The sequence below is a fragment of the Bos mutus genome, chromosome 17, assembly GCF_027580195.1.
Source record: "Bos mutus isolate GX-2022 chromosome 17, NWIPB_WYAK_1.1, whole genome shotgun sequence".
In the NCBI taxonomy this organism is placed as follows: domain Eukaryota; kingdom Metazoa; phylum Chordata; class Mammalia; order Artiodactyla; family Bovidae; genus Bos; species Bos mutus.
Genome location: NC_091633.1, coordinates 8,917,973 through 8,938,387, shown reverse-complemented (window position 1 = coordinate 8,938,387; position 20,415 = coordinate 8,917,973). Strand labels below are relative to the sequence as shown.

At 48.2% G+C, this 20,415-nt stretch overlaps 2 protein-coding genes across 11 annotated transcripts in view; one reads left to right on the top strand and one right to left on the bottom strand.

The window, feature by feature from the left end:
- The window catches only part of UBE3B (ubiquitin protein ligase E3B), a 46,455-nt gene extending 31,479 nt beyond the window's left edge, over nt 1-14,976 (bottom strand). The window contains exons 1-12 of one of the 8 annotated variants that reach the window (XM_070385985.1): nt 14,819-14,970; nt 13,318-13,461; nt 10,820-10,996; nt 9,421-9,602; nt 8,787-8,907; nt 7,005-7,064; nt 6,121-6,225; nt 4,490-4,586; nt 2,781-2,866; nt 1,829-1,911; nt 565-670; nt 170-290 (exon numbers count right to left, since the gene is read on the bottom strand). In XM_070385985.1, coding sequence (XP_070242086.1) covers nt 170-290; nt 565-670; nt 1,829-1,911; nt 2,781-2,866; nt 4,490-4,586; nt 6,121-6,225; nt 7,005-7,064; nt 8,787-8,907; nt 9,421-9,581 — 940 coding nt within the window. In that variant the 5' untranslated portion in view covers nt 9,582-9,602; nt 10,820-10,996; nt 13,318-13,461; nt 14,819-14,970. Of the gene's footprint in view, nt 1-169; nt 291-564; nt 671-1,828; nt 1,912-2,780; nt 2,867-4,489; nt 4,587-6,120; nt 6,226-7,004; nt 7,065-8,786; nt 8,908-9,420; nt 9,603-10,819; nt 10,997-13,317; nt 13,514-14,818 lie in introns of all 8 variants that reach the window. The other 7 variants (XM_070385990.1, XM_070385986.1, XM_070385987.1 and 4 more) reach the window with 7 other exon arrangements.
- Nucleotides 14,977-15,227: 251 nt separating this feature from the next.
- Nucleotides 15,228-20,415, top strand: part of KCTD10 (potassium channel tetramerization domain containing 10) — a 29,426-nt gene continuing 24,238 nt past the window's right edge. For 2 of the 3 annotated variants that reach the window (XM_005891507.2, XM_070385982.1), the window contains exon 1: nt 15,228-15,345. In XM_005891507.2, the coding sequence (XP_005891569.1) occupies nt 15,343-15,345 (3 nt within the window). In that variant the 5' untranslated portion in view covers nt 15,228-15,342. Of the gene's footprint in view, nt 15,346-16,247; nt 16,363-20,415 lie in introns of those variants that run through there. The other variant, XM_070385983.1, reaches the window with a different exon arrangement.

The window sequence follows — 20,415 nt, the reverse complement described above, 5'->3', positions numbered from 1 at the left end:
TCCATGTGACTTTCAATTTTATGTATCTAGTTTAACTATTTACCTTTTACTGTAAGCACTTCCAGCTTGTACTAAAAACAGCTTGTGGTCTCCAGAATGGTGGAAAGCAAAACCCCTGGGCTTTTGCCCATGCCCAGGACACCATCAAATTCCGACCGTGGGTACTCACCCATGAGACAAAGCGTATGGCATCCTTCCAAGCTTTCACACACATCACGGCATCGATCTTCATCTCTTAAAAATGCGATGAATTTACGGAGCATGTCATGAGATTCTAAAACAGTGAGGCGCTGCGAACAATCGCAGACTGTTAAAGTGGAGGCTGACAGGAGGAATTTCCCACCAGAGCGTGAACCCCGTCACCTGCAGACCACCCCCTGGCTGCCAAACATGTTCTCCATCACCAGGGAGAAAAGAAAGATGAGACCCCTTTTCTTTGGGCTTCCAGCCTGAGTATGTCTACAGTGGATACTGATTTTGGAGAAACGTCAGGAGAAGAGGCTAAAATTTCTATTCTAAAGACAAAGGCAAAAATGGGATTGTGGGAGTGCAGAGCCCACTGACCTCGGGGGTCACGGTGCTGAGATGAGTCACGAGGGCGGGCACGGACACGATGTGGATGAGGAACGGCCGGATTAGATTGTCTGAAAATTGTGCAGCAAGCACGGGGCTAGACACAGACAGATCACCTCACTCAAGAGGACTGTACTGCAAACCTGGAACAGAAGAACAATCCCACCAACACCCCCAAATCCCCTGAAGGTATGCTTCACAGGACTTCAAGGAAGACTGGATGTGAAATGGGCCCATCCCCTGGGGGAAGGGCTGAATCAGTGATGGCTTATGATGAAGCTATGAAAAAATCAATTCACTGAAGTTTTATTGACATCAGAGAATACTCACTCTTTAACTGACTTAAAAAGAGCAGGATAAGAAACTATATACATGGGAGAGGAGGAGGGAGTAGTGACAGGAAAGGAAACAGAGAGGGGCTCCTGGGCTGCCAGCGCTGTGATGCTGACATGGGTGTGTTTGCTGCTAAGTCACCAACAGGGCTTCCTGTGGCTCAGGGGTAAAGAACTCGTCTGCCATTGCAGGAGAGGTAGGTTCAATCCCTGGGTCGGGAAGATTCCCTGGAGAAGGAAATGGCAACCTACTCCAGTTATTCCTGCCTGGGAAATCCCACGGACAGAGGAGCCTGGCGGGTTACAATCTGTGGGGTCACAAAGAGTCGGATACAACTTATGTGACAGAGCATGCACACAATTTTAATGAGAATAAATAAAAGTATTGATTCCATGCAAAGATGGCAATTTTAGATACAGTGGTTTAAATAAAATATATCATTAATCTCCCCTTTCTTTTGACTTTTTACATAGAGTTCTCATCAGATAGAGCAGGCTTGTCCAACCGAACCTCCTGTGATGATGGAAATATTCCTTAAGTTGTACTGTCAATATGGTTTTCACTAGTCACCTGTGGTCTCTGAGCCACCTGAAATGTGGCTAATGAAATCAAGGAACTGAATTCTTAATTGTATTTAATTTTAATACATTTCCATTTGAAAGAGTCCCATGTGGCTAATGGTTTCTAGACCAGCTTGGCAAACTGTTGCCCACAGGTCAAAATCTGCCCACTGCTGATTTTTGTAAATAGAGTTTCTTGGGAACACACAGCCATCTCCATCTGTGGCTGCCTGGCTACAGTGGCAGAGCAGCTGTGACAGAAGATCTGAAAACACTCGCTAGCTGGCCTTCTTCAAAAGGAGTCTGCAAGAGAAGGTGCCTTCAGAAGCACACCAGCCCCTCAGCTACAGCTCCCTACTTACCGCATCGCTAGGGAAAAGGCGGCTGTTAAAGTGCCTTTGGATAGACAAGGCCGGGGTCTCGCCAGGCCACGGGTTAGCAGGATCTGAAAAGAACATCGTAACTGGTCAGGGTGATGCCAACTTTATATTCACATGTACGTAAAAAAGGTACAACGAGTGCTTCAGATTAAAAAAAAACGTATTAGGATGTTTCTAAAAAAATGAAAGAAAACTAATGGGTATGGAGGTCCGTTGTCCCACTCTACTTTAAGTATTACACCTAAGTTTTTAAGAATAATAGCTAAAAAAAATTAACAGCTGATAGAAAGAATACCAGATTTAAGATCGCAACTATTTTAGAAGCATTTCGGAGTTAGGGTGTGAAGCAGAAGCTGCCACTGAGAGGAGCTGTGGAGAATCCACCCTGGGCCGCCATGGCGCTTCGCAGGGCTGTCATGAGGAGAAAAGGAAACCCAACTAGATGAGAGCCCACCGCAGCCCCAGGTGGAAGGATGGACTCAATCCACGTCACTTCTCAAACTCCGGAATTCCAAAGTACTTTTAAACACTGATGAGACAGATTTCTGACAATTCCCTGGATGTGCGAACTGGCCTGATAACACGCAGGGTGGACCAAAGGCTGCTGGAGGACGTGGGACGAGAAAGACAGTCCTAGGTGCTGACCAAGAAGGAGCCTGACGGGGCGCGTCCTGAGGCCTCCTGCCCGAGCTCAAGCTTCAAGTGACTGGACTGTCCTTACAACTAACAGGTAAACACAACAAAGGGATCCCAGCCACTGTCCCCTTTTTACACAAACCCTGAGGCGGGGGAGGGCGGAGAGGGCGCTGGGCTGTAAGCCCTTCCTGCACAAACTGCTGCTCTGAGGCGGGTGGCAGATATGCCAAAACCAGAGGTAAAACCCAAGTTGAGGTATTGGAGAATGAAGCCATACGTCAAGAATGAAGTCACAGACCTGCAGAACAGGGTAGAATCCACGCTGGTTGAGATGGCCCATTATGTTTGCACAGATGTGGTTCAGGGCTGGTCGAAGACTCTCACCTGAATGAAGGAAAAAAGTCTGAGAAAGAAAAAAAAAAAAAAAAAACCTCTGACCGTCACGTGAACTGTTTATGTCCCCAGGCTCCGGGCCGTAAGGAAACCAGAGCTCCTCTGGCTTGCCTTCCTGCTCCCCTTGGGCCTGGTATCAGAAGAGATGCGGTATTTTCAGGATTCTCTCTCCTGCAAGGCCTGGTTCAAGGGTCACCTCTTAAGAGAAGGGTCCTATCGGTTCCCAGAAGCACCGTCCTCGGCCTCCAAGCTCCTGCGGCGCCTTTTCTACGTCCCTCCGAGGGCCTGGCACTTTGTACCCACTGCGGCAACCTCCGCTTCCCACTGGGACACAAGGTCCCTGGCAGGGCCCAAAACACAACACGTTTTAAATGCTTCTTCCCCGACTCCCCCCCACCCAGAGTCCAGGATCAGGCCCCAGAGAATCCCTCCTTCCTGGCCTGCAGCCTTGGCACCGCAGTTTCCTCTGCTTCAAAGTTCTGTCCGTCCTCTGCGCACCCTACCTCTCCCTCCAGCTCTCAGCTCAGACACCGCTTCTTCAGGAAAGCCTGAGCCCCACACAAGGCAGGGCCTCTCACCCCACTGCACCTCGCTTCTCCTGGGCTCCTCCTTCCAAGCGCCACCTGCCACACTGGTGTCGTGACCTGTACATACTCACATACATCACTCATACAGTCACACATATTCATATAAATATATATATGTGTACACATTGTCGTTCACTCACTAAGTCACGTCTGACTCTTACAACCTCATGGACTGCAGTCCACAGGGCTCCTCTGTCCATGGGATTCTCCAGGCAAGAATACTGGAGTGGGTTGCCACTTCCTTCTCCAAGAGATCTTCCCGACCCAGGGATCAAACTCAGATCTCCTGCACCGGGCAGGTGGATTCTTTACTACTGAGCCACCAGGGAAGCCCCATACTCTCTCTAACATCTGTCTCCTCTCCGGCCCCCAGACTCAAGTGTGTTGAGGAGGGGTGGGCGCACAGAGTTCAGCCCTAAAGCCCCTGAAGGACAGTGACCTTTCCCACAACTCTGGTGCCTGCTCAGCACCTTGCACAGAGTACGCTATGATGAATGGATGAACGACATGAATGTATAAAACACGTGAGGCTGAGTTTAGGATTCAGGGACAGAGGCAGTTTTATGGGCAAAGCAGAATTATCTTATGAGCTTTTAGTGTTTTTAGGCTGCGTTGTACAGCATGCAGGATCTTAGTTCTCCAGAGAACCCACGACCCCAGCATTGGAAGCATGGAGTCTTAACCACTGGACCACCAGAGAAGTCCCTAAAATAGAATTATTTGCTGCTGAACATCCTCCATGTGAAGCGACGAGGCTTAAGTGAATATGATCGCCTGGAGGCTGCGATGCTCTGGGCGCTGTTAACAAGTGAGCTCAGAGGGACCGTGCCTTCTCTCAATACTGAGCGTGTTCTAGACACCGTGGGGCAGCGGGATGGGACACGCCAAGGCCATCTCCATGCGTGTGGTTCCAGGCCCCTCCCTGAGGCTCATGGCGGCAAAAACACTTCTTGAAAAGGTCCCCCAAACTCCCAAACTCTCTATGGAAATGCGACTTGGGGAAGACTTTGAAGTGAGTCTCACCGACCTTTTCCCCGGAGAATTTTCCACGTTGACGTGTCCGTGAAGGTGACAAGCATCATGAGGTACAGGGTGATGAGTTTGGAGTCTTGCAAAATTTCCGGCTATAAACAACAGAGTGAGACTGAGACGTGCGCCCTCCAGCCCAAGGCAGCAAAACAATCCATTTACAACGTTTCTGACTGCAGACAAACGAGTCGGGATTCTAAGCTTTGATTCTTTTTCTCTCGAGGAGTCACTGCTTCAGGAGTTAAATGATGGGGATTTTGGCACATGAGGGCTTGACCACAGAACCTGAAAGACTCTTAAGACTGGTGAATTGAGAATTCTTAGAAAACAAGATGACCAGCGCTGGCTTGCTTACATGTACGCGTTTAGTACTTAACACGTGTGTGCGTGTACACTGCAGCCACAGAGAAGAAATGCAATCGAACAGAACAAGGACAGTGAGCGCAGACTTCTGGCTTTACCACTTACTAGCTGTGTGATCTTGGGCAAGTTTCCTAATCTCTCTGTACTTCCTCCCCTGTTGACTGGAGACAGTAACGCTGCTTCTTCCATTGGGTTGTTACGAGACACAAATGGATTAATGTATGTAAAGCACTAGGAAGAGCACCTGGCACACAGATCACGCTAGGTAATACTGGCTATTCCTATGATGATGACTATAATTTATGCTTTCTCCTGGGTCAAGGCTGAGAGAGCCATTCGCGAGCGCCTTCAGAGAGACGTCTGGGAATGGATCACTGGGGGCTCTGGCAACATTTGCTCCATAACTCAGTCACCAGCAGGGTCCACGCCAAGCCTCTGCCCCTGAAACGTCTAGCCTCCACACGAGCGAAGTGGAAATGGCCGCTGTTGGCACACACACACACCCTGCCCGCCTTCCTGAAACACAAGGGAGGGCACTGGACCAGGCGGGGCTGAGGGCGGCACTCCATCTGTCTTGCCACCGTGCCCAGGGCAGGGTTGAGGCCAGGATCCCACTGGACCTTTACGAGTCCGCCCAGATCTCTGAACTGGTGTGTGGAGGGGAGCCCTCCCTTTTCCCTTTGGTCAGGACACAGTAAGGACGTAAGGCCCAGAACCACTGGCCACCGTGATTACAGCAGGAGAGGCCGAGGGGATTCCCAAAGGGAGGACAGCAGTGAAGAGGACAGAGGACAGCAGTGAAGAGATGGCAACTCCAGCAGCCCCTGGCTCGTCATCCCCAGCTGCCTCTTACAGAAAGACTCTACAACAAGATGTCCTCTTCCTTCCGTAGCTCGTGTGTATTACCAGCTGCACTCATGTCGGATGTCTGCACTGGTCACAGGGGCCTGACTCACATGATAATGTCAACTCTAGAGTATCCACTACATCAAAAGGACAGAAGGGAAAACAACAGATTCCTGGCATCAAGACTGTGGTGAGACCAGGTCAATATTCAAAACTTTGTGCATGAAAAAGGCGCTCAGGCTGATAACAGCATCTCACTCACTCTCTCCAGGGACAGGGCTCCAGTAATTCATTACTAGACTCCAGCTGGGAGATCACACAGGTAGTAACATCTATGAGTGAGTCACGAGGACTCCGAAAGCACACCCTGCAGCCCGCACGTGCAAAGGACAGGCTTACAGTCTTGTTTTTATTTTTTACCTTGAGCTGCTCAAGAAACTCACAGCAATACCACAGGATGTCTTTGATCTGTTTAATCCATAGGAGAGTGAGATCCTTGGAAAGAGCCAGGGACACGTACCACACCTGCAAGCAGGAAAAAAAGAGGAACGTAATGGCCAGTTACACGATTAAATGACATACATTTCAGAGACTGGAATGGGATCAAACAGCCAGGTCTAGAGTCAGACGAGGTGGGGATGAATGGATAAATAAGCAGCGAGTAGGATTTCTTCTGGGCTTCCCTGGTGGCTCAACAGTAAAGAATCCACCCGCCCATACTGGAGACACTGGTTCAATTGCTGGGTTGGAAGATGCCCTGGAGAAGGCAATGGCAACCCACTGCAGTATTCTTGCCTGGGAAATCCCATGGACAGAAGAGCCTGGCAGACTACAGTCCATAGGGTTGCAAAAGAGTCAGACACGACTGAGGGACTAAACAACAACAGGACTCATTTTAACACTAAACTCAAAGGTAAACAGCCTGGTAAGGGGATTTGCCGTCCTGAGTAAGAGGCAAGGGCTGAACACAGCTTCTTGGATAACGCAGAGACTGAGGAAATCAACTGTACTTTGTTAGTATTTCTGATCCATTACTTATTTGCGTGTGGATGTGAACATATGCCAACCCACTCCAGTATTCTTGCCTGGAGAATCCCATGGACAGAGGAGCCTGGTGGGCTACAGTCCATAGGATCGCAGAGTCAAACACGACCGAAGCAACTTAGCACATGCGCACACCCACATGAACATAAGCAGACCCATACACAATAGTCAGAACATTCAAGGGGAACTTTCAGAGCCAAGCAGGCCGGCTTGTGGGGTGGTGGGAGACTTTTTGGCACCCCCCTACCAACCCCACTCACCTTGGGTTCATTCTCAGCTTCCATGCTGCTCAGGATACAGCGACACAACTTCTCAAATCTCTGCAGAGAGGCATAATGGGGGTTATACATTCCCACGATGAACAGAGACATCAGGCAGCCTCACATGTTCCCTTGGTGTGGCATGCCAAATGACTCACGTGGGGACCCTATTTAATTCCAACTGGCAGATGTGGAGACCGAGGATATCAGAAAGACTGAGGAAAGGCTCTCCAACGGGTGGCCCGCAGGCAGGAGGAGCCCTGGGTGTGTTCTAGAGTAGGGGTCCTTTTGGAAAACAAGATCAGCCTGGCAAACTGGGCCTGGAGTCCCGCAGACCAGCAGCTGTTTCTCCTCAACCGTGCTCAGCCATTTGCCGTTTTGTAAGCGCCATGCATGCGGACTTTTGCCTCACAAGCTGTCATATCATCACTTGTATCTTGAAACGCAAAAGCAAGAAAAGTGGAAACTGGAGCCCGGGTCACACTCTGGCTCTGCCAACCCTGGGTCCACCCTTAGAAGCGGTGCGGCCCCGGCGGCCCCCGGCCACGCTAAGTTGCGGTCTCCTCCTCTGTTCACTGGGGAGCCCTTTCTTCCCCACCGACTGTCCCCACCTGAGTGACTGGGCTCAGTGCCAGCGTCCTCCTCTCCCCTCTGCTGGGCTATGGCACCCATTCTGTTTCTTTCGGGAACCCCAGTACCCAGAAGAGGGTCTGGTGCAACGAGACGCTTAGCTGCAATGGATGCCTGACCCTGGGAACACAGAGGACTCCCCAGTGGTATCCTTACAACTGTCACAGATAACTAGCTCCTTCCTTGGAACCCTACTTTCTAGGCTGATGGTTCTAACTCCAAAGGTACAACTAGCATGGTTTGTTTGGTGTGCAGGATTTTAGAAGAAATTTCAAATTAGCTGCCAACCAGGCTTCCCTGGTGGCTCAGACAGTAAAGAATCCATCTGCCAAGGCAGGAGACTTGGGTTTGATTCCTGGGGTCAGGAAAAGCCCCTGGAGAAGGGAATGGCAACCCACTCCAGTATTCTTGCCTGGGAAATCCCATGGGCAGAGGAGCTTTGTGGCCTATAGTCCATGGGGTCGCAAAGAGTTGGACATGAGTGAGTTTCACTTTTTTTCAAATTAGAAAACAGTAGCAAAGATCTCTAGCATCTCTTTAAAAAATACCAGAGTATCAGTCTCCCAATGGCTGGAGCCAAGGGATGGCTGCTCCTTTGGTTGGTCATGGCACAGCCTACCTCTCCCTCCAATGCCCTCACCACCGTCTGTCAGTTACCATGAATTATGATCTGTACTGTGCTGTAACTCATGAACAGCTTCTCTCACTCATCTGCTGACCTGTCTGGCTTCTATACGCATCTGAGGACAACTGCTTACAGGAGTTACCATGAAATCAATCGTGATGAGGGCCTTCCCTGGCCATCCTGTGGTTGAGACTCTGTGCTTTCACTGCAGGGGGCACCGGTTTGATCCCTGCTCAGGGAAATAAGATCCTACATGCCACATGGCCAAATAAATAAATGGTAAAAAATAAACAAACAAGCAAAAAAAATCCCCCAAATTTCTTTATTGAAAAAAAAAATGATGATGATTCTCAGCACTGGGTATAATCCCTACAAAACAGCTTCCAAGAAAACAAAAGGGGCAGGACCTGGGGGTAACACAACCTGACTCACAGAGCTGCTGTAAGGAACACAAGTTAATATTTATCAAATACTTATAAAAGGATCTGACGCATAGGAAGCATGACGTGTGTTTGCTGTTACTTTACCTCATTATCCTCTTTAATTCTGAACAAGAACAGCAGTTTCCTGGCAATCTTAAAAATACAAAGTGCGCTTCTTTTACTGGACCCAGAGTCTTCTGCTTTAAAAAACTCATCAATCTCTCTCCTAGGGAGGGAAGGGTAAAAAACAAAGATTTTTTTAGTTAGGAGCTCATAGCAGCTAGAAGGCTATTCAAGAACTCTAAGAAAAGACCAACTGGTTCTTTTCCCCCCTATTTATTGGGAATAAAAGTGAACATGCTGGGACTTCCCTGGTGGCCCAGTGGTTAGCAATCTGCCTGCCAACACAGGGGACACGGGTTCAGTCGCTGGTGTGAGACGACCCCACATGCCCCAGAGTAACTAAGCCCCTGTGCCCTAAGTACTGAGCCCACACTCTGGAGGCCGCAAGCCGCACCACTGAAGCCCATGTGCCTACAGCCCGTCCTCTGCAACAGGAGAAGGCACCACCAGAAGAGGCCGTCTCATCACAATGGGAGGGCAGCTCCCGCTCGCCACAACCAGAGAAAAGCTGGCGTGCAGCAACAAAGACCGGCATGGCCAAAACGAATATACTTTTTTAAGCTGCAGAAAACAACATTAAAAAACAAAAAAACGTGCTGAGGATTCCTGCCCCCACCTGATTTCTCTTTGCAGCCGACGCCGACAGAGAAAGCTCCGTATGTGGGCCTGAATCTCCACAGCCGCCCGTTCTCGTTCCTTCTGCACCAGCCTTTCCTCTCGAGCCTGACGGGCTCTGTCGATGAACCAAGCTCTCGAGGTCTGAGAAACGGTGAACATGTTTGCAAACTTGCACAAAGCCTGCAAGGAAAACAGCCAGTGGCTGATGTCAGTCATGATACAAAAAACACTCATGGAAAGGGGCTTAGGAGCAAAGGGCAGAAAGCCCTGGCACCCTCCCCAGGGGCTAAAAGCTCTCCTGGCACGAGTCCCTACTTCCTATCGGCTCCTTTCATGCAACTCCCCAGACCAGCGACGCTTTCTCCTATACTAAATAATTACATTTTCTTAAGAGAAGGAACACAGCGCCTGGCATAGGGTTCAGGCTCAGTAATCGTTTAATGAATAAACAAAGCATGAATCGATTCCATCTATAAAGCTCTAATTCAAACCAGGCATCTTCTAAGTCAAAGGTCCCTGGATATTTCACTGAACAGTCAGCTTTTATTTTGCCAAGTAAAGACTGGAGGGCAAAACATTAAACATAATTATTTACTGTTACCATCATTTTATTCATTTATTCACTCAACAAATATTTACTGATACCTACTTTGTGCCCAGCACAAAAGAAGCCTTTCATTTTTTTTTAAAGGCCAATTAAACATAAGGAAAGCCAAAGGTACATGATTCCAGAATGTGAGATGATCCATTACATTGAATGTGTTTGGTTCTAAGCACAACTTATCCTGCTGTCCTTACTATTCCCATTCGGCCAAGGGCTTATGAAGATGTTAGAGCAGAGATGCCCGCATCCATAGACTGGCATTCTTGGACAGAGGCTCTCAATTAGCCATTATAGTGTCATCTAAATCACCAGTAACTGTCTTTTCCCAAAAGGATGGTTGTGGCTATCAGCCTAGAGCACACAGTACTGGTCCATGGAGCCTCTCACACTGAGATAATGGCTTTACATGCTTGAAAACTTTGTCCTTTTATGCAAAATAATCAGCCTAGCTGACACAGGCACTGAAATGAATTATTCAGAAATTCAGACTTCTAGAAAACCATCTTTTTACCAAGTTACCTCACTCGAAGCCATGCTCACGTGAAAACATCCAGGATAAAAAGGGTCACGTGAGGCTCCTCCCCAAGGGACCTGTGTGACCCCTGTTCAACGCTGATCCACAGCTGGTAAACAAGGCTTTGCCAACATGCCGGTCTCTCATCAGTAATTCTCAAGACAAACATGGAGACAGTCCCTCCTGGAGTGTGTGTGGCGAGGGGTGCCGGGGGAGCAGTAGAGGGAGCCTCTAACCAATATTAAGACAGGAGGTTGCATGCAGACTGTGACTAAGTACCTGTAATTCGATCTTGAAACTTTCACCTGATGCCAGGAGGGAGTGTGAGAAGACAGGCAATAGAGTCTTCTCACCTGAGGACCTGCTGGTGACGCAGAAATGTCAGGTAATCATTAGTGATCTTACACAGGACTCACGGCTAAGGGCGGCTTCTCACTTCAGAGGAGCTCGTCTTTTCTGGCAAAAGAAAAAAAATCCAGATTTCGGATTGAGTTTTATAGGCAGGGCATCGTCTTATCTTCGTCACGGGAAAAAAAGTAATAAAAACAGGGCCTCTGGTTTAAAAAAAAAAAAAACCCCCATGTCCTCTTTAATTAATTAATATCAGATCTAAATGGCACATGTATCTCCCCAGCCCTCAGTTTCAAGGAAGCAGGTTGAGAATAAGCCCAAAGAAGTTGCTGAATTAGAGCTGTAGGCTTTATGATGGCAACCAAGAAAGAATAACACAGGGAATGGAATGTTTAAAAGCCATTGCAAATTATGTTTAGCATTTTTAGCAAACTGGAAAAATGTTTATGCTTAAGAAATGAAAAAGGGGCTGGCCGTGAACCAATACCCTCATTGAGTTCAGGCTCACACTGCTTGTCACACAATAGTCCAATAAGTCAAGAGACCACTGCTGGGGCAGGGAACAGCGACTTTATTTGAGAAGACAGCAAACCGAGATGATGGTGGACTCATGTCCCAAAGAACCATCTTGCCTGAGTTAGAATTCAGGCTTCTTTTATACTAAAAAGGGAGGCAATAAAGTCAAACATTTCTTGGTTCCGGTCAGCTTCCAGAGGGGATGTGTTCATGTCTTCCTCCCTGCAGTCATTCATGGGTAGGCCTGGTCAGGATATTTCCTGTGAGCTAAACAAAGGTATTTTAGCTTAAGGCTCATTAGCTGGGAGGCAGAGTTCCCAAAGAGGGGCCACTGAGTATAATTTAGGCTTATATGCGACATCCCTTTAGGGATTAACTTGTAATAGAATACAAAAGATTCTTCCCTATGACCCCAATTCCATCAAGAAAAAGTCCTGTGGACAGGTAGATACAAAACTGGGGAAAAAACAGGAATGCTTGTTTTAACCAGTGAATATAACAAAAAAGAAGCAAGCTCACAGACATAAAGAACAAGTGGTTGCCCGTGGGGCCAGGGAAGGAGAAAAGGGTAAGGCACTAAGAGGTACGAACTGGAAGGTTTGAAATAAGCTGCAGGAGCTTTTCTGGTGGTCTGGTGGTTAAGAATCAGCCTCGCAATGCAGGGGACAGGGGTTCGATCCCTGGTCTGGGAAGATCCCACATGCCGAGGGACAACTAAGCCCGTGTTCCACAGCTACTGAGCCTGCATTCTAGAACCTGAGCTCTGCAACAAGAGAACCCACAGCAATGAGAAGCCCGCACGCCACTAGAGAGTAGCTGTTACTCGCCCCAACTAGAGAAAGCCCACATGCAGCAACAAAGCCCAGTGCAACAACAGAAAACAAAACAAGCTGCAGGGATATTTTGTACAACATGGGGGAATGTAGCCAATATTTTACAACTGCAAATGGAGGACAACCTTGAAAACCTGAGTCACCGTATACTGCACCCCTGTAACCTACATGTATTATACATCACCTATATTTCAATTAAAGAAGAATGGTTGCTTTGAGGTAGTGGGACTGTGCGACACTTTGCTTCCCTAAATGGTCTGTTTTCTTGAATTCTCCACAGAAGGCATGTGGTCAGGCGACATGGCACTGTGAGAGGCACGAGTGTTTTGGAGTCAGGCAGAGCAGGAGCGAGCCGTAGCTGTGCCGTGTACTGCGGGGATACAGCTCTGAGCCATCCTGTCTTGTCCGTTAATCAGCTTAGAGGCTGATCATAAGGACTGAGATGATGACATCAAGCACCCGTCGAAGTGGCTGACAGGGCGCATAGTCAATAAGTCTGACGTATTATTTTTATACACACAGATCTGCCTTTTAAAAACTCTTTACTAGAGGCCCTTAACTGTACAGGCACTCTGGGTCTGTGGATAGGAAAGAATGGTCACCTGTTAAAAGAGTTTTTTGTATCACCAGTCCTGTCACCTGGGCTATGAACCCTTGGGCTTGGGCCCTGTTTAGACTGGGTGACAGCCTCAAGCCTCTCAGAGCTGCAAACAAACCTGCCCAAGCCATGAGCACGTGGTATACTCTTCCCTTAACATGGAGACAGTCTCTCTCGGGGGGCAGGGGAAAGATGGGGAGGGAGAAGAGAGAGCTTTTCCCGACAGAAAAATGGGAGGCTGCATGTAAACTGTGACTAAGCACCCATGAGGCTATCTCAAAACTTCCCTTCTCCCGGGGGCTCTTCTTGAGCTCACCAACCCCTGGGCAACGCTGTATGCTGGTTTGTTTACACCACGTAACGGTCCATACTTTGCAGTTTTTCAAATCCTTTCTTCTTCACTTCTTCTAGCTGCATAATATCTATTACAGTTCATCAATCAAATAAAAACACATCAGAAGTATTTGTGAGGTACTTACTCTGCTAAATGCCCTGGATGATCAAAGAAAAGGCTGTGTATAGCAGAGAAAGACCTGGATCAAAGCAGCCTTTGGGTTTTTTCAGTTCTGATTCTTTCTCATTTGGTCAAGTTCCTTATCCTCTGTACGCTTCAATTTCCTTTTCTGTAAATTGAAGTTTGGGATTTTCCTGGAGCTCAGATGGTAAAGAATCTGCCTGCAACGCAGGAGACCCGAGTTCGATCCCTGGGTCAGAAAGATCCCCTGAGAAAGAAATGGCTATCCATTCCAGTATTCTTGCCTGCAGAATTCCATGGACAGAGGAGTCTGGTGGGCTACAGTCCACGGGGTCACAAAGAGTCGGACATGACTGAGCAACTGACATACACACAGGTAGCCCAGGTTAGACCACTAGTAAGGGACAGAGCCAAGGTTTTAATAGAGTTAGGACCCTACTTCTACAGTTCCATAAGAGATTCAGTCTTTTCTGGATGAGGTCAACGTCATGGAGAACTATGAAAGAGCCTGACAGTCCAGGGAGGGTCATCCCAAAGTGAAGCACCATAAATACCAACTGCTGTCTGAGGCCCACAGAATTCTCCACTCGCATGGTGGGAACAGCTGGGCAGCCAGGTTGAACGACCATCACCATTGGTTAAGTGTGGACCATGGGTCAAATACTATACAGATATTTAATCACCTCTGACTTTTCAACAGCTCTATCAGGTCTCAATAGCCTAATTTTCTTAAGAATAAGCAATAGGACTTAGATTATTAATGATAACAGCTATCACTATCATTTATTGAAGGCTATAGCCTATATAGGTGCATGCTACCACCTTCCCACAGAGAAAACGATATTCAGAGAGGGACATGACTTGTCAGAGTTCACAAGGCTCCTGATTTTGAACTCATCTCCAACTCCAAAACAATTACTTATTTCAAGTGAAACAGAGAAGACCCAGGGACGCCCCCATTCACAGAAGGCAAAGTCAAGAATGCTAGACTGCCCGTGGGGCCAAGATGGAGTCAGATTACTACCAGCTTTTTCTTTACTATTATTATTCACTTCAGCTGTTTTTACTGAGAGCCGTCAGGCATCGTACTAAAACTTGAGTCACACGAGATCCTCCATTTGACAGGAGCTAGTTACTCCATTTTACAGAGTTGGAAACTGAGGCACAGAGAAGGGAGGGAATTCACTCAAGGTTATAAAGAATCGGTTGGAACTCCGGTACGGATTACTTCTGAGGCCCGGCGTCTGTCCTCGGCATCAATCACAATAACAATTTTTTTTCATCCAGCACAAGTCTGTTTATAAAGGCCTATTGCCTCTTTTTATCTCAGTAGCTCCGGAAATAAAAAGGCCACGGAGAAACGTCCCCTGAAGCCCCAAAACTAGCCCCCAGCACCTGCAACCCCGACCAGGCGAAGCAGGGACCCGGCCCTAGGGCTAACTCCCTCCCAGACCCCGATCCCACCACCCGGAGAACCCACAACCCTGTTCCCACTCGCTACCCACAGGCCGTAGACCTTTATCTGCTCGAGGCCCCGGCGCTCGGGATCGAGGCCGCAGTTATCACCGCTTCAGCCCAATACCCCCGAGTTCTGCCAGACCCGGGGCAGCGGCCGAGGCCCGACCGCCATCTTGCCCCGGGGTGTTCACTCTGAGAGTTCCGTCGGAAAACAACAACCAGTTCCGGAAACGACACTTCCGAAGAGCTTATTCGTCCGGATGGGAAAACCTCCCTGCATCTTGTCATTTATGGGAGCTGCAAAAGCGGAGCATTCAGGAGAGGGATAAACGTCTGACCCAGCCGAGAAGAGACGCAACCCATTCTAACTAGGGAGCTTGGAAGAAAAGCGGTCTCTATCTAGTAGTAGTACGACGGACCCTTTAGGAGGGTGTCCTCTGCGGGGCGGAAGTGAGGTGCAGACAGCGGAAGTCCCCGCCCCGGCCCCGCCTCCGCCCGCGGCTCACGCGAGCTGGGTGTTTCCTGTCTCTTTCAGTCCGGGTTTGGAGACTCCGGCTTCCTCCGGCTTTTCATGGTAAGGAGGGCGTTGCCCGCGGACTAGGGGCTGCAGAGCCGCTTGAGAGAGCCGGTCAGAGGCAGAATAGAGAGGGCAGAGACCGAGAGGAAGGGGTGCGACGATGGACTGTCGCGATAGGGGAGAGGAGGTTGGGAGGTTGGATGGGGGGCGAGGTTGGGGGTGGGGGAAGGGCTCTGGGCGGAGAATTGTGCCTCTGTTGTAGGGTGGGGGGCTTATCCCTGGCTCTTGGGGACGCGGGAAAGGGTATTTGGGCTTGGGGAGTAGATATGTACTTGAGTAAGTTGTGGGGGGTGGGTGGTAGTGGTGAGCCGGGCCACCTCTTAAGACTTGAGTGCTGGTTAGAAATGAGAATTGGTGATTGCGAAGAGAACAAAGAGATGTCATTGAAAGTGGACTTTTGGGGTGGAAAATGAGGAAAATAGGAAGGATTGTGAAGGTGGATGTGTAGGTGACCAGAGAGCGAAGTGAGATTGCTTGGAGCGGGGCGTTTGGGGTTTTTGGAAGTTGTGCTAGAGTCTCTGGGTTTCGGGGAAGTTGGCAAGGTGCGTCTGAGTATTCGGGCCAGTGGCGTGGAGAAAAGAAACGAGAAGGAGCATGTGGGAGAGCGTGGATTAGATGCTGGGAACTCCGCGGAGGGATGCCAGGGGCCTCAGGTCAGGATACTTTAGCCACGGAGTTCAGCACCTTAACTGGTGCCCGGGTACGTATCTAGTCAACTTCCGTCGAGACCGGGGTGGCCACACCTAAGAAGCTCGGGGTGTCTCACCCTCTCATCACCTATCTGTGGGAATGTTTCTCTGTGCTTGGAATCCTTCAGGGCTTTGCTGTTTGGCTTTGTCCCTGAGTGGGAATGACCAAACTTCAGCCCAGACCCTTTTTTTTTTTCTTCACTTGTTTGCCCGGAGTCTCTTCCCTGAAAAGTGCAGTCTTAGGGAACACCAGTCCCAAGGCCAATATGGAAGAAGAAATGACTCTACCTGTATCTGACTTTGAACTACTCCATTTCTGTGCCAAGTAAGTTCCACCCTAAGGGAAGGCGGCACTGAAGCAGTGGTTCTCAAACTGTGGTCCCCAGACCCGCAGCATCACCTGGGAACTTGTTAGAAGTGGCCAAGTTTTCAAACCCTACCGGACTACTGAGTTAATCTGGGGGTAAGGCCCAGCAAGCCCTGCAAACGATTAAAGTCATGATTTCTTGATTTGGGCTGTTAGGAGAAGTGCATGAGAGTGGGAGTCCGAGGACCCTAATAGTTGTGATACTTTCATTTTCCCTTTGAAAATGGGATTAATGATGACGTTTTTCTCACTAGACTGTTGAAAGAAATAGGACAATGGTCTGTGTGCTCAACACTGGAAGAGTAAGTAATTTGACAGAACACTTGGAAGTAGCAGTGGCTGTCCTGTAGGTTTTAGATACCAGATAATGCTACAGTTTTGTGGCTGGTTGAATTTAGTTGATTTGAAATGGAACAGACTTTTTTGAATTGCAGAAGTGCCCAGAGTTGGGAAGTTTTATAATTAGCCTCAAGGCAGTGAACCCTTAGATCTAGTTAGTTAAAGGAACACCTGAGCTTTGTGGCTGCACATTAGAATCACCTGAAGAGCTTTGTAAACACTAGTTTCTGAGTTTCCACACCTTTCCACAATTTGATTAATTGTTTTGGGCTGAAGCCAACTCTCAGCACATCTAAGAGCACCCAGGTGATTCCAGTACTGCCAGGGCTAGGACCCTCTGGTCTTAAGGATAGCTTGAGCAGAAGGAAAAGGACACTCTTTTTTTTTAAACATTTATTCCTTGAGGATTATTCTGAAGATTTTGACTTTAACTTCATGTTACGAGTAAGGAAACTGAGAGGCTTCCCTGGTGATCCATTGGCTAAGACTCCGTGCTCCCAATGCATGAGGCCTGGGTTTGATCCCTGGTTTCAGGAACTAGATCCCACATGCCGCAACTAGAGATTCTGTATGCCACAGTGGTCAAAGATCCCACGTATCACAGCTAAGACCCGGCTCAGCCGAATAAATCAATAAATACCCTTATCAGATCCTCCCAGGTAGAACCCATAGTTTAAAAAAAAAAGTTAGGAAACTGAGACTTGGTGTGTCTAAGCGTCACACAGAACTGCAGTCCAAGTTTGCTAAACTCATGTCCAAACCTTCCACATACACGTCTCCTCCAACACACAACAAGGAACATAGTTCTGCAGAGAGATGGTAGAGAACACTTCGGAGGTTGAGGGATTCAGTATCTTTTTCCTATTGTACTTACTTGCCTGGATTTCTTTTCAAGTCAAGGGCTTTCCCCCACGGCTGATATTTTTTTTATTTTTTTTAAGCTAGTGTACAGTTATTTCCTCTCTGTGTGTGGCCTGAAGCTGTGAATCAGAGGCCTGCTTTTGTTTCTGATTTGGCTTGTTTTTATGTGTGGTCTAGAATTCATAGGGCCCATGGAGCCAGAGGAGGGGCAGCTTCTGCAAGACCAGGAAGTTAAATGTAGCCTGCTTGACCCGGGGGTGACACAGATCTTTTAGAACTGAGGGTTGCGATCTTGGCTGCACGCTAGAATCACCCAGGGAGTTGGAATTTTAAATTTCTATTTCCAGGCTACATCCCCAGACCAGTTACATCAGAATTTCCCTGGGTTGAGCCCAGGCATCAGTATTTTTTTCTCTTTTTTTTTTGGTAAGTGGAGAGCCACCATTGAGAATCAGCAACAGTGTGCTGATTCTGAGTTGGGAAAGAGAAAGCCAGACTTACTGATATAATTAGAGTAAACTTTTGATTGAATAAAATTGGTAACTAGTATGTCAAGTATTGATTACCTGTGTTTCTTATAGCCAGTTTTGCTCTCTCCTGCCTCACCTCCCCAACCTCATTGATAATGAACTCAAGCCTTTGGAACAAAGCAGGACCCCAGCGGGGATGGCTGGGGAGTCCTCCGAAGAGAGGTTTGGCTGTGAGAGCCTCCTTGTCTGCTGCTCTGTGTCCCCGCTCCATCTGACTCGGGCTTAGGGACAGACAACAGCCAGAACCGTATTTCCCAAGGTCCTCTCCTTGTATTGAAGTGTGCTCCAAAAAGGTGCAAGGCTTGCTTTGTCTATTCAGAGTTCTCAAGCTAGACCAAGATATTTTCCACCTTCGTCCTCTTAGTAATTCAGTCAGATGTCAGAAGAGCTGGAAATGGTCTCTGAAGAGAAGAGAATTTGAGACTTGGAGCGCATCCTCAGATTATGCTTTGGGTGCTTCATGTTGCTCTGAGCCAGGGGCTGGGCCCAGCACCCTCTGGGGCTTCTGTCACCACAGCCCTGGGAGGGAGGTGTGGCTCCTGTCCTGCTTGCTAGATCAGACTAGGTTCCAGACGGCCTTCCTTGATGGCCCAGCAGCTAAAGAATCTGCCTGTAATGCAGGAGACCCAAGAGATGCAGGTTCGATCCCTGGGTCAGAAAGATCCCCTGGAGGAGGAAATGACAACCCACTCCAGTATTCTTGCTTGAAAATTCCCACGGATATAGAAGCCTGGCGGGGTGCAGCCTGAAGGGTAGAGAAGAATTGGACATGACTGAGTGGCTAAGCACAGGCTCGAATGGCTCCTTCAGGCTCCTACAGCTGGTCAGTTACAGGGCCAGGGGCTTAAACTCAGGTCTGATTTGCAAACCCAAGCCCTCAGCCACACATGGCTTCCTGTCTTTATTTTGGAGCTTTTCTGAAGACGACTGAGGTGAGGTCTCCTTTCTCAATTTCTGTGTCATAGCTCTGTATGTACCAAGTGTAACCATTGATTAAATCGTGGGCTTGAGGCCAGGCAGGACTTGCCCACGTTCTTCTCTCGCTTTGTTATCAGGCCGCCTCTGTCACCATGCACTTCAGGAAGTGACTGAATGTGGGCTCAAGGTATCCAAATTCACAAAAGGGAAATAATGATAGCTGGCTTCCACCACTGTTTAGATTTTATTTATTTAAATATTTATTTATTTGGCTACGCCAGGCCTTCGTTGCCGCATGCAGGATCTAGTTCCCTGACCAGGGATCGAACCTGGGCCCCCTGTATTGGGAACACAAAGTCTCAGCCACTGGGCCACCAGGGAAGTCCCTATTTGGATTTTAAATGGTTGTTTGTGATGATACACATTAGAACAGTGGCATCTTCAGGAAAGGGGCTCTCTGGAGTGATGGAAATGTTCTCTATCTTGAGTAGGGGCTACATATATGGGCTTCCCTGGTGGCTCAAACAGTGAAGAATCTAACTGCAGTGAGGGAGACCAGGCTTCCATCCCTGGGTCGGGAAGATCCCCTGGAGAAGGGAATGCCCACCCACTCCAGTACTCTTGCCTGGGAAATCACATAAACAGAGGAGCCTGGCGGGCTACAGTCCTTGGGGTTGCAAAGAGTCAGACCTGACTGAGCAGCTAAAGTACACATAGATGCATCCATTGATCAAAGCTCATCCAACTCTACACTTAAAATACACTTTTTTGGGACTTCCCTGATGGTCCAGTGGTTAAGAACCTGCCTTGCGGTGTGTAGGGGACACATGTTCGATCCCTGGTCCGGGAAGAGCCCACATGCCTCAAGGCAGAGGCCATGCCGCAACCACTGAACCCTCCAGCTCTGAAGCCTTCACGCCACAACTCGAGAGCCTATGCGCCTCAACGAAGACCCCACGTGCTGCAGCTCAGACCCAATGTGACCAAAACAGATATAAAAAAACATTTATTGTATATACATTATCTTTAAAAAGGTATTGGAAAGCAAAGCAAGTACAGTACACAAAATTATCTGTTACGACTTTTATTTACCTGTTTCATGTTAGGTGCCTTACAAAATGCTACATCATTTCCCCAAAACATTTATTTTTGTGTAAATTTTGATCTGACAAGGGTGCTTAAAAAAATATTTACATTTTGGGGCAGATTTCCTTAATGAACTCCCATCCCACCCAAGACCCCCCCAAAATCCATAAATACAAGCTTTTTTCCTCTAATATTTGTATTTTATGGAAGTGTGGTTGACACAATGTTTCAGGTACACAGAAATGTGAGATATACATATATATTATTTTTGAAATTA